The sequence below is a fragment of the Bombina bombina genome, chromosome 2, assembly GCF_027579735.1.
Source record: "Bombina bombina isolate aBomBom1 chromosome 2, aBomBom1.pri, whole genome shotgun sequence".
Taxonomy (NCBI): domain Eukaryota; kingdom Metazoa; phylum Chordata; class Amphibia; order Anura; family Bombinatoridae; genus Bombina; species Bombina bombina.
The window spans coordinates 637,636,041-637,654,481 of record NC_069500.1 but is presented as its reverse complement, the minus strand read 5'-3'; the positions used below and the strand labels follow the sequence as shown (position 1 = coordinate 637,654,481).

At 37.8% G+C, this 18,441-nt stretch overlaps 1 protein-coding gene across 3 annotated transcripts in view; it reads left to right on the top strand.

The window, feature by feature from the left end:
• The window catches only part of NFIB (nuclear factor I B), a 456,225-nt gene that overhangs the window by 387,464 nt on the left and 50,320 nt on the right, over positions 1-18,441 (top strand). For all 3 annotated transcript variants that reach the window (XM_053702571.1, XM_053702572.1, XM_053702570.1), the window contains exon 10: positions 4,974-5,056. In XM_053702571.1, coding sequence (XP_053558546.1) covers positions 4,974-5,056 — 83 coding nt within the window. The remainder of the gene's footprint in view (positions 1-4,973; positions 5,057-18,441) is intronic.

Sequence of the window (18,441 nt, the reverse complement as noted above, 5' to 3'; positions counted from 1 at the left end):
GTGGTTAAAGTAGTGTACCCTGGCTTCGGGGAGAAGGTGAGGTGTTTGGACTGGAGGAGTTGGTTGAGCTGCTCCCTTTCAGTGGGGCTAAGTCGGTCCCCTATCTGAACCTGCGCCACTATACCTGTGGGGAGGCTCTTTTCTAATAGGTCTGGAATGGGTAAACTGTCGGGGTCTTCCTGAGGGGAACAACATACGGCCGTCACGTTCTCTGGTCGCTCAAAATATTCCTTGAGCATGTTTACATGGAATGTCTTTCTAAGATTGTTGTCGTGGCAGCTAGCTATCACATAAGTGGTGTCTCCCCTTTTCTCTACGATCTGGTAGGGACCCTGCCAGGACGCCTGCAATTTGTCTGTCTTCACCGGCTTAAGTACTAACACCTTTTGTCCTATGGTGAAGATTCTCTTTCGGGCCCCCCGATCGTACCATACTTTCTGTCTTCTCTGGGCCAACTTGAGATTAGCCCGCACGGATTTGGCTAATTGCTCCATTCGGTCCCTGAGTTCCAGCACGTATGGCACAATTGGGACACCGTCAGCCTCCATCTCTCCCTCCCAGTGCTCCCGGATCAGGTTTAGGGGTCCCCGTACCTTTCTTCCGTAGAGCAACTCGAAGGGAGAGAACCCTGTCGTTTCCTGGGGCACCTCCCGATAAGCAAATAGGAGGTGCGGCAGGAAGCGTTCCCAGTCTCGGTATTCCTGAGTGAACGTCTTGAGCATTTGCTTGAGGGTCCCATTGAACCTCTCACACAGCCCGTTCGTCTGGGGGTGGTATGGGGAGCTTAGGAGGGACTTAATTTTGCAAACCTGCCAGAGTTGTTGGGTCAATTCAGCCGTAAATTGGGTGCCTCGGTCGGATAGGATTTCTTTTGGAAATCCTACCCGGGAGAACACCTGTACTAGTGCATTCGCTACCGTATCCGCTTGTATGTTGGATAGGGCGACAGCCTCTGGGTACCTGGTAGCGTAGTCCACTACGGTAAGAATGTATCGCTTACCGGAGGGACTAGGGGTAGCCAGTGGTCCCACTAGGTCAATAGCAACCCGGCTGAAGGGTTCCTCTACAATGGGCATATTTACTAGCTGGGCTTTAGGGTGATCGCCTCGCCTTCCTACTCGTTGACACACATCGCAGGTGTTACAGTAAGTTCTAACGTCAGCGTGCACCCCTGGCCAAAAGAACGTGTGAGTAATGCGGTGTAGGGTACGGGTAACGGCTAGGTGGCCTGCTAAGGGGATGTCGTGGCCTATTTTGAGGATTTCTTGACGGTATTTGTGGGGCACTACCAGCTGTCGCCTACGCTGTCCCCTTTTCTCTGTCCAGCGGTATAGTTTCCCTTTTTCCCATAAGAATGTTTCGTTATCTGCCCCGCCCCCTCCGGTCTCTGCTCGTTCCCGGTACTTTTGTAAGGTCGGGTCAGTCTTAGACTCTGCCTCGAAAGCATCTGGGGTGTCCCAGGGTATGGGGCCTAACCTGTCAGGCAAGGTCGGGGTAGGTCTTACCTGTGTCTCCCGCACTGGTGAAAGCTCTCGCTCCGTCCGGGCTTGGGCCCGTGTAGTCACTGGGTCCGCCTCGTTGTTGCATACTGGAGCATAGGCAGAAGTCATGGGGCCCAAATCGTTGCCCAGTAGTACTTTGGCAGGTAAATTATCCATTAGGCCCACGTTCACAGCCCCCTTTCCCGCTCCCCAATCAAGATGCACTTTAGCTGTTGGAATTTTGTACACATCCCCCCCCGCCACTCTAACGGCCACCGTCTGTCCGGATCGCTTGTGCTCTGGCACCAAATGACTCTGTACCAGCGTGATAGTAGCCCCTGTGTCTCGCAATCCCTCGGTAGATCGCCCCTCGAGCCATACCCTCTGCCGATGGTGCTGGCGGTTATCTGAGGCAGCATATACAGGGTCTGCCTCGTGAAGCGGCCCCACATATCCCTCCATAGGGGCCTCTTGGTTAACACAGAGGGCCCGGGCCGGACGATAGGACCCAGAGGGGTAATTGTAATTCCTGGGTGTCTGGTGCGTATTAAGGGGGCAGCTAGCCATGAAATGCCCTGGTTGCTTGCATCGGTGGCAAGTCGGTCTGGGACGCTCAGAGCTGTTATTGGGTGGTCCTGAGTGTCGGACGGGCCCTGTGGGCACCGGGGCTCGGAATTCAGCACGAGGGGGTGCACGGTAGACCTCTCTGGGTTCGACCCGTGCTGGAGCTCGGTAGTTCATGGGTTCGTGAAGACGGGAGTCATAATGTTCATCGGCCAATTTGGCTGCTTCTTCTAAGGTAGAAGGCCGCCTGTCTCGCAGCCATTCCTTCCCTTGCTGTTCCATGCCATTATAAAAATGTTCTAAGAGAAACAATTGTAAAATTTCCTCCCCAGTCACCGCTTTACTTCCGCTCAGCCAGTGATTTGCCGCTCTCCGCATTCGGTGCGCCCATTCCATATGGGTATCGTTAGGCTTCTTTTCCGTGCCCCGAAACTGTCGGCGATACGTGTCCGGAGTTACAGCGTATCGTCGCAACAGTGTCTCCTTAACTAGCTCATACTGTGTCACTTCATCAGCACCCAGAGTACGAAAGGCTTCCAGGGCTCGCCCGGATAGTTTCCCAGACAATATCGTGGGCCACTCTCTGTTGGGAATCTGGTGCAGGGCACATTGCCTTTCGAAATATTCATCAATCCCTGTCTCGCTCTCTAGGAAGGGTCGAAATGCCGCATAGGGTATCTTGGGCCTCCCAGCATTTTCGACAGGGATGATTACCTGCGGGGCTTCAGCATTGCGGTGTGCGTTCGCTAGGTTGAGTTCGTGGGCTCGAGTCTCTCGTATATCCTTGTCCGCCTCCGCCATCAACTGCTGTACCAATTCCATGGAGGGGTTCGGCCCGTATAATGAGAGCCTTTCCCGAACAATCCTGGTTTTTTCGTCACTAATCGTGGTCGGTGTTTCCGCCATTGTGAAGCTCTGATCCAGTTCGGTCAATTCTGTGATCAGCTCTCTCCTCGGCCGGTTGCTGGCGTACCCCCCTCTGCTTTCAAGTAAATCCTTTAGGGTTGTACGCTTCAATTTTTCGTAAGCGCTCTCCATCCGTTCTGTACCTCTCCTAGGAAATCCAGGAAAATCCCGCCGCTGCCGCCAAATGTTACGGTTACCCTTAGTCTCGCTGAGAGATGGACCGCTTAGTAGCCTGGATCCCTATTGCTAAAGAGGGGAGAAGCTGCTTTCCATAGTATTCTATATGAGTCTCGCAAATATAGAATAATCTCCCTTAGCTGCAGTACAGCTAGGATACCCTTCTGCCCACAAAAACGAGTCAACGCTGCGATTGAGGGTCAAACAAGAACTCAGGACTGGGATGCCCAGCCTGCTTTTTATTAAGGTTACATGCACACAGGGCACTCCCAGGGGGAGAGGGGGGGAAGCACAAAATCCCCCATCACACATTTAGATAGAGAGCACTGTCCTTTGACAGGCCACAATAGGATTACAGTACTTAAGATAACAAGTTTACAAGTTCATCTTATCAATTAGCAGTCTGGCTCCAGAGGTGATTAGACAATAGTTTCTAAAAGCTGAAAAAAAAGAGTTAACTCTTTATGAAATGAAACTTGTTACAGTTTTCTTGGAGCCCTTCTTAGGCGCTGGCTTGCTGGTTCAGGCATTGCTGCTGGGAAATAAGCTCTTCACAACAAAATAACTAATGCTTCTGTAACACATCTCTAGGCCATAATGCCAAACTGAAGCATCTCAAGGCCATAATGCCAAACTGAAGCATCTCTAGGCCATAATGCCAAACTGAAGCATCTCTAGGCCATAATGCCAAACTAAGCATCTCTAGGCCATAATGCCAAACTGAAGCATCTCTTGGCCATAATGCCAAACTAAGCATCTCTAGGCCATAATGCCAAACTGAAGCATCTCTAGGCCATAATGCCAAACTAAGCATCTCTAGGCCATAATGCCAAACTAAGCATCTCTAGGCCATAATGCCAAACTGAAGCATCTCTAGGCCATAATGCCAAACTGAAGCATCTCTAGGCCATAATGCCAAACTGAAGCATCACTAGGCCATAATGCCAAACTGAAGCATCACTAGGCCATAATGCCAAACTAAGCATCTCTAGGCCATAATGCCAAACTGAAGCATCTCTAGGCCATAATGCCAAACTGAAGCATCTCTAGGCCATAATGCCAAACTGAAGCATCTCTAGGCCATAATGCCAAACTGAAGCATCTCTAGGCCATAATGCCAAACTGAAGCATCTCTAGGCCATAATGCCAAACTGAAGCATCACTAGGCCATAATGCCAAACTGAAGCATCTCTAGGCCATAATGCCAAACTGAAGCATCTCTAGGCCATAATGCCAAACTGAAGCATCTCTAGGCCATAATGCCAAACTGAAGCATCTCTAGGCCATAATGCCAAACTGAAGCATCTCTAGGCCATAATGCCAAACTGAAGCATCTCTAGGCCATAATGCCAAACTGAAGCATCTCAAGGCCATAATGCCAAACTGAAGCATCTCTAGGCCATAATGCCAAACTGAAGCATCTCTAGGCCATAATGCCAAACTGAAGCATCTCTAGGCCATAATGCCAAACTGAAGCATCTCTAGGCCATAATGCCAAACTGAAGCATGTCACCACTAGTTGTTGTAAGTCCTTATAGCGACCATCATAAACATTCACTAGTGAAGCTTAGCTTTGAGCTTTCCTGTGATTTAAGGGCATCCAGTTTGGCCGACAAGAATTTAATTGTAGCTGTATTCAGGGAACCAATGCGTGCAATAGATTCATTACACTAAAACATGTTATTCTCTGTTTTTTACTTTCATGGTACTTTTTTATTACCTGCTGTCTATGAATCCCAAGCACTAATCAAATCTGCTTGAGGCCCATTTTTTTCTATTCTTCTGGATACTTCTTGCCTACTTTGTATTGAATACAGATGTGTTTTCATTTTTTTGTCTCCTCAGCCTACACAGCCTCAGGGACGTCACAAGCCAACCGGTATGTCGGATTAAGCCCAAGAGATCCAGCCTTCCTACATCAGCAACAGGTGGGCTACAATCACATTAGGTGTAATGATTTTAGAATGCTTGGGTGTAGTGTTATAGGAACCTGCATGCTGCCACTCATAGCTCAGATTAAACAAAATCCTGCTGTTTTCTGATCATGACCAGGCATGTCAAATCACAACACCTTTAATTGACATATTCCCCTAACTAAAAAAACAAAAACGTTTCCTTAGGTGACCTAGCAGTGCTACAACTTAGTCTACTAGCTGCTACAAATTAGGATGAGGTGATTTGGCCACATAACCAGTACTTTTTCTGAAACATTTAATAACATTGAAAACAAAACCTATAGATTATTATTGCATTAGTTTGCATTGCTGCATAAATTTCTCTTAGATGTTTTAAAATATATATATATATATCATCAAGCATTTTCTGGGAGAAAATGAAACTATAACTATGATGTATTTAAAATAAAAAGACTGCTGCTGTAGGAATATATTTACTATCTGAAAGTGTAACTTCTTTTGGGAAAAAGGAAATTGTGGATTGAGAGAAGGTAAATCTAAGAAGAGTAAAGTTTTAGAACCACTGTTTATACTTTGTTTAACGTTTGTTGCAGACTAGTTCTAGCCAATTTTCTAAAATAGTACCTTGTTCTTGTAGATTTGTGTTTCATTGTGCTAGGTGAGGTAGGAAAATCATTTTTTATTTTGTTCGAGAAGATTATTTTATTCTATCAAAACTATGTATTTAATGCTAACAAAATCTAAAACACATAAAGTTACTTATCCTTTTTTTTTAATTAAAAGACCTTAAATATATTATTATTACAGGTACAAACCCCCAAAATCCAGAATTATTCTAAAATCCAGACTTTTTAATTAATATTTTTTTAATCAAATTATTAAAGATTACCATCAGTAGATCACACTCTTCGCTGCCCACATCTTTGATTTGTTTTTTTTTTGTGTTGTAAAATGCAAAAGATAGTCTGTGCTTATTTAATGCAACAAATACTACCTTTCTGATTATAGTACTGTACTATATTTCTGAGGGTATTATGTATACAAACGTATTACAAATTATATAAAACTACCTTTAGTTTGCTTGTATAAGATATATAATGACATGTAAATATTGGTCAAATAACATAAGACACTGTCCAATCCCCTCTCCAAGCTGTCCCATTTTACAGATGTAAATATACAAATATTTTGAAATCCAAACTATTCCAAAATCCAAACGTTTTTTGCTCCTGAGCATGGGTAAAGGGTTTTCTATCTGTATTATTTAAATAAATAAAAAATATATTACACACTGTATTTGCTTATAAGGTCACATGGTCACACTGCCTTTTGTATACCATGGTTTGTAAGCTCACTTCTGCAAATAGGATTCCCCTGGTTGTGAAAACTTTCTTATTGTGGCAACAAATGGGTTTGTAGAAGAACAGTCACAGCTACCCAGAGCTTCCTTTTCTGCTCAGTATAATTTAGTGGGCTGCCATTTTTGCATTCTTTAAAAGGAGCTGTCACATACTTGCATCTATTATAGGAACCTAGCTTACTTGCTTTGCTTTTCTATGTATCAAGTATAAGGTCTGATACAAACTATATATCTGGAGTATTTTCATCTGTCCTACAATACTTCCTGAGAGCTTTAAGCTTAGTCAGTGGTGCAGTCAGCTGAATTAGATTCTATATAATTTATTGCCAAGTCAATGCCCGGAGGAAAATTGCTGTGCTGTGCTTTTCTTCCATTCTGATTACTTAGAGAAGTTTCACTAGGATCAATATATAGCTGCAAACAAAACTCATATATTATTTGTTGACATTACTAAGAAACATTGTTTACTCGCCCACTGCAATTTCTTGCTAGTCTGGGACTAGTAGAAGTGTATATAATAAAATGGATCCATTATCATATCGACTTGTAGCATTAAAGGGACATTATACTGTAAAATGAGTTACCCTTTATGTGTTCTCAATGACTTGTTAGTTGCAGAATATAACATGTATGGGAAATTGCTTTTTTATGTTTATTTTTTGTATATGAAAAGCTGTTTTTGCTAATTGAAATACATGTACTGAAATAGCAGACCTCCTAATCTTATCTATCTCTATACACATTAAAGCCTCCTTATTTTTACTCTCTAACTATACAAAATGGCCAATACTTAGAACAAATTAAAAGGAAAATGTTATTACCTATATTACTTCCACCCAGCACCGGGAACATAATTGCTGCTTGATGATTCTTGCTTACATAACTTTTCTATAGAAAATACTGAAGTATTCCTATTCTCAGTGTAGGTGTTGGTTTTAAAACAGCTATTTTAAATGACAAAATAAAAGTTAAGTAACTATTTTTTAAACATTTTTATATACTTCAGCATGTTAAACAGATCACTGGTACCATATTAAAGCAAACAAATTTACAATACAATGTCCCCTTAATGTCTACTCCTATTAGATGATTAATTAGGGACAGTGTCTACTATGAACTGCTACTAAAGGGACATAGAAAGTAAATCGTCACCTCAGCTGTCACTCCACCTCTATGCATACACTGTGAATGCCAGTAAGGTTACATGCGGTGCCTCATGTCTCATCGCTAAATTAGTGACTGCTTTACTCACCGTTGTAATGGCCTAATTTAAAAATGACCGATATGGCAAGTGGTCCACAATGTGTATTGCAGTTTTATATTTTAAGTGATTTAGAATTTATAGGGGGAAAACCCCAATCACTTTTATGTCCATGTAAAGGTGATTATAATTGGGGCAGAAAGATGTTTTGCTGCATTATATGAAAATGATAGAATTATTAGAAAGCCTTGACTTTGTGTGTTTCAGATATGGTAATTAGCATCTCATATAAAGAAGAAATACAATCAAACAGTGCAACTGCTTTTCTTATGTTATGTATGACTTCTATAGGTTCTATAGATCAAAACAAATCTGATACACAGTTAGTTGCCCGTTAATATTAACATTAATACATTATTTTCTTTATATTTCATTTCCTCACTTTCCCGGTGATCTTTCCACTGCCCCGAGAGACGGTAGAGTTTATCCAGCAAGATCCTGAACATAGACACTGTTACATGCTACACAATGATTGTTTGATCATTACAAGAGCTCCTTTATATCTATAACTAGCTAATCACAGCAAAGCAGATGTGATAAACATAACTAAAAAGCTTTTCAAGGAGGTGTGTTCCTAGACTGCAAAACAATGCAAACGTTGTTAACAAAATTACATTATTAGATGCTTTTAAAAGTATATTTTGTAAGCAACTGTTTCGTGTAGCAATACATAATTACATATACATATATATGTATGTATGTGTGTGTGTGTATATATATATATATATATATATATATATATATATATATATACAGTCTGCATGTAATATCCTTTTAAAAATAATAATTTTTAGAGTAGCATTACATGTAAATAATTGCATTTTTAGTCTCAACAGAATTAACTTTATTTAAAAATAACTATTCTCCCCCCCCCAACAAAAAATAAATAAATATAGATATATATAATTATCCAATAAAATGTAAAAGGTACAGAGGGAGAAAACAAGAACTGCTTTAATTACATTGTCAGTGTAAAGCCTATCCTTTGAGGCAAGACTAAAATGAGATTGATTTACTGTGTCTTCTCTCTACTTTCAAAAGATTTAAAAGATTCCACTCTGATGGTGGCAGCTTCTAAATGCATTTAGTTTAAAGCATCCCATGATGAATGAAACGGAGAAGTAAGAGGTACATGAAATGCAGACTATCAATCATTTTCTAATAGCGCAGAGAAATTCTAAATGAAGCAGAGGATGATTTTAGCAGTGGTAAAGCCTTTTAGACATCCCACAACCCCTTTTAATTTACATTGACCCCACTAGAAGAAATATTGCCACAGGTACATTTTGTGCTGCATGTGAGCTGGGGCAAGTGGGGATTAAAAAGATTTATTCTCATGGGAAGTGAGAAGTATTGGCATTGCATATACTTGAGTGCTTTTTACCAATAGAAAAAAGAATCTAATGTAACATACATAAATTTTACTAACAATAAGTCAGGCTTTTAAATAGGCTTTCCATACTGGACCAGAATACACAGATATCCCTTAAAGCATATATCATGTTGTGTGTATGTCTGATGCAAACTTGCACAGTATTTGTATTCACTTACAGATTTTATACTAAAAAGCTAAATTAGATGTTGTTTTAATGTGTGCCCCATAATGTATTTTAATATAAAAATAGTTTAGGGATAGTACAGTCATTTTGATTACAGATAATACACGGTGCACACATTCCTTTAATTGGGTGTGACAGCATTTGCCTCAATGCCAAATATTGACTATAACAAAATCATTAATAAACAGTCACAACTATTATATGCTTGTAACTAAAGGGGAGATTAGATTTGTGAAATCATAACGCTGCACATAAATAAGCACAATATTTGCAACTGTTGTTAGTTCATTATACCAAGCAAGGAGGTGACCATTGATATCAGCCATTGCTATTTCTTGCATACATGGGGTAATTCACTGTGTTTAATAGAGGAGCTTTGCTTATTTTACTGCCATCTGTGTGTTTAACTCTACTGATGTGCTGTTTGTGGATCTTACTGAAGCTCAGCTATCTGTAAAATAATCTTGTTTTGTCTCCGCTTAAAGGGATATTAAACAGTAAATACATGCTAGATATAGGAATGTATTCAAATCACAGTTTAGCCTTAGAATAATTTGTAGCAGTATTTTTACAATTATATTAGTTGTTTATATATTGATTATATGTGTAAATCTTAAGTTTTTTAAAGTACTCTAGTAAAAGTAATGGAGGCCACCATGTTTGAACTAGTTTTCTATTTATCTCTGTCTTCAGCTGATAAAAATTAGGAACAGTTATAATTAAGGCGGGAAAAAAAAAACCGCTGCGTTTAAACCCCCGTTAGATAATCTCATGTTCTACACAGCCTTGGCTGGACAGTCTCTTTTAATGTCTGGTTTATATCTGTCCCTAATTGTTTTGAGGAGAAGAGTGATATAACAGGAAAAATTACATTCAACTTTATAGAAACTTAATCGAATTTAGAAAATCCACAATTTTTAGTTAAATTACAGGAAAAGGGGACAAAATAAATAATTAAAGCATATTGCAAAGTTTTTAACTACAAATGATGGGACATTTTATATTGCACTATCACAATGATTAATATCCCTTTAAAGGTGTAGTTCAGTTTTTTATACTTAAAATGTGTTTTTACTGAATTGATATGGCTCTGTTTTTCTCTTTGTTATCCGCTTATTTACACCTGTTTTATTTGTTAAAACTCTATACTTTTAGAAAGGAGCTATTTGGAGATCTAACAATTATATCTGCTAATGGGTTTTCTTTTCTGAGTAGACACCTTAAATGTCCATAAAGGGACTCTAAACCCAAAATGTTTCTTTCATGATTCAGATAGAGCATGGAATTTTAATCAACTTTCTAATTTACTCCTATTATTAATTTTTCTTCGTTCTCTTGCTATCTTTATTTTCAAAGCAGGAATGTAAATCTTAGCAGTCAGCCCATTTTAGGTTCAGCACCATGGATAGTGCTTATTGAAGGCTTATATTTACCCACCAATAACCAAGCATAACCCAGGTTCTCAACCAAAAATGGGCCGGCTCCTATGCATCACATTCCTGCTTTTTAAATAAAGATAGCAAGAGAACGAAGAAAAATTGATAATAGGAGTAAATTAGAAAGTTGCTTAAAATTGCATGCTCTATCTGAATCATGAAAGAAAAATGCGCATCCTCTTGTAGGGTCTGATTGTCTAAGGCTTCCTGGTCTGGCATGATTATTTAAGAACACATCTTTTCTTGAGAGCTATTTATCTTGGTATACGGTGTTCTGGATGTATATGGTAGACACCCACATTACAATATAATGCTTAACCCCCACCCCCCCAAAAAAACAAAGTAATTTCTTTCCACCATCAAAAGCTTTTGCTCATCAGGCCCCTTAGTTAGGTCTACTACCATTGACTTTATTGCTTTTAATTAGCTCCAGATGTGCACGTGAAAAGGTGGTTTTCAGCTTGATGGGCTGATGGTTTTGGCAGGGGGGTTCTGCGAGCAGTTGTATCTTTAATAGGAATTATCTTATAACTAACAAACCAAATTCCAAACCACACCTTTCACACCAGTTTTTACATGATTTTTAGATTTATCTTATTTAAAGGGTCATGAAACCCAACATTTTTCTTTCATGATTTAGGTTAGAACATTACATTTTAAACAACTTTCCAGTTTACTTCTATTATCTAATTGTTTCATTCTCTTGGTATCATTTGTTGAAGGAGCAGCAATGCATTACTGGTTTCTAACTGATCACATGGGTGAGCCAATGACAATCGGTATATATATATATATATATATATATATATATATATATGCAGCGACCAATCAGCAGCTAGAACCTAGGTTCATTGCTGCTCCTGAGCTTTCCTAGATAAACCTTTCAGCAAAGGATAACAAGCGAAGGAAGGAAAAAGTAAATTTTAAGGTTGTTTGAAATTGTATGCGCTGTCTAAATCATGAATGTCTAATTATGACTTTACTGTCCCTTTAACAGTCGTTCCCACTTGAAATGTTTTTTTTTTTTCACATGCTCTGTACATACGTTAACAAAAAGTAAAAGCTTTCTTGGTTTAAGAACAAAATAAATCTATTTGAAAATAGAGATATAAACCATAAATATTACACACAGCTAACATATGATAATTAAAATGCTAATTTATGGCTACAATGAAATGCTTAGTTTTTGTGTTTTCAAATTTAAAGTTATGTAGAAATATTTAAAGGGATATGAAACACAATTTTATTTAAAAAAAATATTGTAATTCAGACAGAGGGTTCGATTTAACAAAGTCTGGCAGACATGATACGCTGCAGCATATCATGTCCGCCAAACATCGCTGAATGCGGACAGCATACGCTTTCGGCATTCAGGATTGCACAAGCAAAATTTGCCGCCAATCGTCTGCTAGCAGGGGGAGTCAATCAACCGGATCTTATTCGATCGGGTTGATTGCTGTACACCGCTCAGAGACGGCAGATTCAGTTAAGGAGCAACAGTCTTAAAGGGACACTGAACCCAAATTTTTTCTTTCGTGGTTCAGATAGAGCATGCAATTTTAAACAACTTTCAAATTTATTCCTATTATCAATTTTTCTTCGTTCTCTTGCTTTCCTTATTTGAAAAAAGAAGGCATCTAAGCTATTTTTTGGGTTCAGAACCATGGAAAGCACTTGTTTATTGGTAGGTGAATTTACCAACCAATCAGCAAGAACAACACAGTGTGTTCACTAAAAATGGGCCGGCATCTAAACTGTCATTCTTGGATTTCAAATAAAGATATCAAGAGAATGAAAATAATTTGATAATAGGAGTAAATTAGAAAGTTGCTTAAAATTGCATGCTCTATCTGAATCACGATAGAAAAAATTGAGTTCAGTGTCCCTTTTAGGCCGCTGCTTCTTAACTCCTGTTTCCGGCAAGCCTTAAGGCTCGTGCGGAAACAGTAAATCGGCCCCAGAGCATGCAATTTTAAAAAAAGTTTCCAATTTACTTCTATTATCAAATTTGCTTCTTTCCCATAATATTCTGTGTTGAAGAGATAGGCATCTGGAGCACTACATGGCAGGAAATAGTGCTGTCATCTAGTGCTCTTGCAAATGGATAACATTCTTGCAAAACTGCTGTCATATAGTGATCCGAATATGGGTCAGCTCCTAAGTTTATATCCCTGCTTTTCAACAGAAGATACCAAGAGAACTGAGAAAGCTGTTTAAAATTGCATTCTCTGTCTGAATCGTGAAAGTTTAATTTTGGGTTTCATATCCCATTAAGTGCACACATTTGTATTAGCAAAAAAATAAAAAATATTGAATCAATTAGTTGCTATGATTTCAGCTATATTTTCCCTTTGCTTCTTATGCCCCATCCAGTTCTTGCATTTTGTGTTTACCCAATCCAAGTGTAAGAACACTAAATTAACTTATTAAAAAAGCAACATTATTCTAATTGTAATGCCTTAAAAAAAGGGGGGGGGAGCATAAGGGGAGCTTGTTGTTTTAAAAACAATCTCTAATGGATTGGAATAGAGGAGCAAGTCTAATTCTGTACAAATATGTAATTACACACATTTTGATTTTTATTGCTAGCTAAAAGCAAAACAAAAAACGTATCTTTAGTCAGATATAAGGGGATCATGCTTTGCCTCAGTACATCACAGTACATGTTGGCATTCATGGTTCCCTCAATGAACTGTAGCTCCCGGTGCTGGCAGCACTCATGCAGGCCCAGACCATGACACTCCCACCACCATGCTTGACTGTAGGCAAGACACACTTGTCTTTGTACTCCTCACCTGGTTGCCGCCACACACGCTTGACACCATCTGAACCAAATAAGTTTATCTTGGTCTCATCGGACCACAGGACATGGTTCCAGTAATCCATGTCCTTAGTCTTCTTGTCTTCAGCAAACTGTTTGCAGGGTTTCTTGTGCATCATCTTTAGAAGAGGCTTCCTTCTGGGACAACAGCCATGCAGACCAATTTGATGCAGGGTGCGACGTATGGTCTGAGCACTGACAGGCTGACCCCCCACCCCTTCAACCTCTTAAGCAATGCTGGTAGCACTCATACGTCTATTTTCCAAAGACAACCTCTGGATATGACGCTGAGCATGTGCACTCAGCTTCTTTGGTCGACCATGGCGAGGCCTGTTCTGAGTGGAACCTGTCCTGTGAAACCGCTGTATGATCTTGTCCACCGTGCTGCAGCTCAGTTTCAGGGTCTTGGCAATCTTCTTATAGCCTAGGCCATCTTTATGTAGAGCAACAATTCTTTTTTTCAGATCCTCAGAGAGTTCTTTGCCATGAGGTGCCATGTTGAACTTCCAGCGACCAGTATGAGAGAGTGTGAGAGCGATAACACCAAATTTAACACACCTGCTCCCCATTCACACCTGAGAGCTTGTAACACTAACAAGTCACATGACACCGGGGAGGGAAAATGGCTAATTGGGCCCAATTTGGACATTTCCACTTAGGGGTGTACTCACTTTTGTTGCCAATGGCTGTGTGTTGAGTTATTTTGAGGGGACAGCAAATTCACACTGTTATACAGGCTGTACACTCACTACTTTACATTGTAACAAAGTGTAATTTCTTCAGTGTTGTCACATGAAAAAAAAAAATATATATACAAAACACGGATGGGGTCAGCACTCTCAGGCCGGACCTGGTACACATCCTATGACCCTGCAACATGCACAGCCCTGGGTGCAAACCAGCACTCTAAGGAAGCTGCACTGTCACCAGAGCCACAGGCATTTAACCCCAGACAGGCCTGGGTGCAAGACCCAAACAGGGAAATTACAAAAAAAAAAAATACATTAATATAACACACAGAAAAAGTCCAGCACTCACTCACAAGCTCTCAACTAAGATAAAAAGCAGCAATGGAAGAGTTAGTTACCGCATCTGGCCAATTACAGTATGTATAGGAATTTTTAATAATTATTATTAATATTTTTAAATATTTTATATGTAATATTTCATTAATGCACATTGAGATTAGCAATTGTCCAAGTGCCCTAAACCGACACCGCGTTTGAGCTAAATCCCAAAATGCGAGGAGTGATGCTCATATTTTACATTCCTATGTTCTTCACATAGAAAGAAATAGATAAATATATATTAATGTTTTTATATATATATATATATATATATATATATATATATATATATATATATATATATATGCATATATATCTATAGGAATATATATATAAGTATAGGTATAAATAGAGTAGGGCTGCAACAACTAATTAGTAAGGTTGATCATAAAAATAGTTGTCAACGAATCTCATTATTGATTAGGAGATCTGCAATTAGTTGGTCATTTGCTCCCTGCCCCACCCAAAAAACCCAATCAAAATGCTGAGAGCTATTGTATGAACGATTTTGTTTTAGGGCTTGTATGGAAAACTATTTGTGCACATTATGTATACACAGATTTTAAATTGATAATTTAAAGGGACATCAAAGTTTGTGTGTGTGTGCCCACAATGAAGCACTGTGTTACATAAGACATGTAAACAGAATATATGTTTTAAACCTTTTCAAGTGCATACTTTACAAAACTTTGCAAATGAAAAGCAGTTAAGATTTAAACTACTTAGAAACAGTGGTGGAATCAATGTTCCTGTTCTTTTTTTGTTTGGGGCAGATATAAATAAGGTTGTGAGTGTATCCAAGCAAGTGTGTGGAATGTTGCAGGGTAATAGAGATTTTTCCACATTTAAAGTAAGATGAAAGCATTTTGAGTTAAATGTCCCCTTTAATTATTGTTTGTTTTGTTTTTTTAAATAAAAACATAGCAAAGTTTTCACTCCATCCGTAGCAATATGCTGACAAACCTTAATGAGACTGGTATGGACTGGCATCAATAGTTGATTTTGGATGCAATACTTGATTTGTGCTAGTGCATAATAAGGATCTCATTGCAATGGCAGGTAGTCCTTATACTTATGCTACAAATACTTTTTACTCTTTCCTAAACAATGCCACAACAATTTACTCAGAAACTGTACTTTTATCTAATAGGCAGTGATTGTGAAGTATACTTGGTACTAACATTTAATTATGAAACATTTTATGGAAAGTTGTTTGGGAAAAAGTGCACACTTGTTAAATTTAACTACATCCTTATTTATAGTATACATCTAAATTCCCCTTGTTAAACACAATTAGCTACATTATGCTCCACATCTATACTGCTGTTTGAGCCTGAACACAACCACAGCATCCTACTTCCACGTGCATGTAAACAGGGAGGGGGCATATTAGCTAGCTGATGGAGAAGCTGTCCACATTAAGAATTTGAAAGGAAGAATTTAACTCTTACTTGCCAAAGAACGTTGCTATGCTTTGCATTATAGTATACTGCAACTGTCTTTATCAACCAGAACAGTAGAGGGACAGTAATAGATTTAAAAAAAAAAACTGTAATTCCTTTTCAAATGTTCTCTTATAGGTGAAACAAAGGAAACATGACTACAATGTTCCTTAAGTTTAGGAAATGTGTAAAATACAGTTTTATTTACCAGGCAGCAACATTATAAATAGTAGATTCATGTAGTCTCATACTTCTAGCTGAAAGTATGTGATAATGTATACATGAAATATAAAGCATGTGATAATGTATACATGAAATATAAAGCATGTGATAATGTATACATGAAATATAAAGCATGTGATAATGTATACATGAAATATAAAGCAAGTGATAATGTATAAATGAAATATACAGCATGTGATAATGTGTAAATGAAATATAAAGCATGTGATAATGTGTAAATGAAATATAAAGCATGTGATAATGTATACATGAAATATAAAGCAAGTGATAATGTATAAATGAAATATACAGCATGTGATAATGTGTAAATGAAATATAAAGCATGTGATAATGTATACATGAAATATAAAGCAAGTGATAATGTATAAATGAAATATACAGCATGTGATAATGTATACATGTAATATGAAGCATGTGATAATGTATACATGAAATATAAAGCATGTGATAATGTATACATGAAATATAAAGCAAGTGATAATGTATAAATGAAATATACAGCATGTGATAATGTATACATGTAATATGAAGCATGTGATAATGTATACATGAAATATAAAGCATGTGATAATGTATACATGAAATATAAAGCAAGTGATAATGTATAAATGAAATATACAGCATGTGATAATGTATACATGTAATATGAAGCATGTGATAATGTGTAAATGAAATATAAAGCAAGTGATAATGTATAAATGAAATATACAGCATGTGATAATGTATACATGTAATATGAAGCATGTGATAATGTGTAAATGAAATATAAAGCATGTGATAATGTATACATGAAATATAAAGCAAGTGATAATGTATAAATGAAATATACAGCATGTGATAATGTATGCATGTAATATGAAGCATGTGATAATGTATACATGAAATATAAAGCATGTGATAATGTATAAATGAAATATACAGCATGTGATAATGTATGCATGTAATATGAAGCATGTGATAATGTATACATGAAATATAAAGCATGTGATAATGTGTAAATGAAATATAAAGCATGTGATAATGTATAAATGAAATATACAGCATGTGATAATGTATAAATGAAATATGAAGCATGTGATAATGTATACATGAAATATAAAGCATGTGATAATGTATATATGTAATATGAAGCATATGATAATGTATAAATGAAATATGAAGCATGTGATAATGTATACATGAAATATAAAGCATGTGATAATGTATATATGTAATATGAAGCATATGATAATAAATGAAATATGAAGCATGTGATAATGTATACATGAAATATAAAACATGTGATAATGTATACATGAAATATAAAGCAAGTGAAAATGTATACATGAAATATAAAGCATGTGATAATGTATACATGAAATATAAAGCATGTGATAATGTGTAAATGAAATATAAAGCATTCGATAATGTATACATGAAATATAAAGCAAGTGAAAATGTATACATGAAATATAAAGCATGTGATAATGTATACATGAAATATAAAGCATGTGATAATGTGTAAATGAAATATAAAGCATGTGATAATGTATACATGAAATATAAAGCATGCGATAATGTATACATGAAATATAAAGCAAGTGAAAATTTATACATGAAATATAAAGCATGTGATAATGTATACATGAAATATAAAGCATGTGATAATGTATACATGAAATATAAAGCATGTGATGATGTGTAAATGAAATATAAAGCATGTGCAGCTCTATACAGTAGGCACAGGCTGTTAGAAATGATACAATCACACGCATCCTCAGTCAAAATGGGTATTTTAAAGAGCATCCTGATCAGCATTAATGAAGCTAAGCTTCACAGAAAAATAAACATTACAGAGGAAAGTCATTTATTCCAGGTGCATCCGTTGCTTATTCATTTATTCTCAGCAAAAGTGGAAATCTCCCCCATTCCCTTGTGCTGTTTGTCACAATGAGTAATGCAAACGAAATCGATCACCACAAAATGTTTTAAGTCTGGTAAGAGTGCAGCACTCGCTGAAGGTCTTGCAGAGTATCCCAAATGGGCTCTTTAACAGAACTCCCCCAGAGAGTCAGGAAGCCGCCTATCATCACTTGGGAAGCTCTTATTGTGTCTCTTATCATCATTGACAGTTTGACGTAAAACCACATCACATGACAGCCAGTGAGGTTTGCATGTGGATAAGAGGTCACCTTTCTCATATGTAAGATGGAAAGGAAACACATTTAA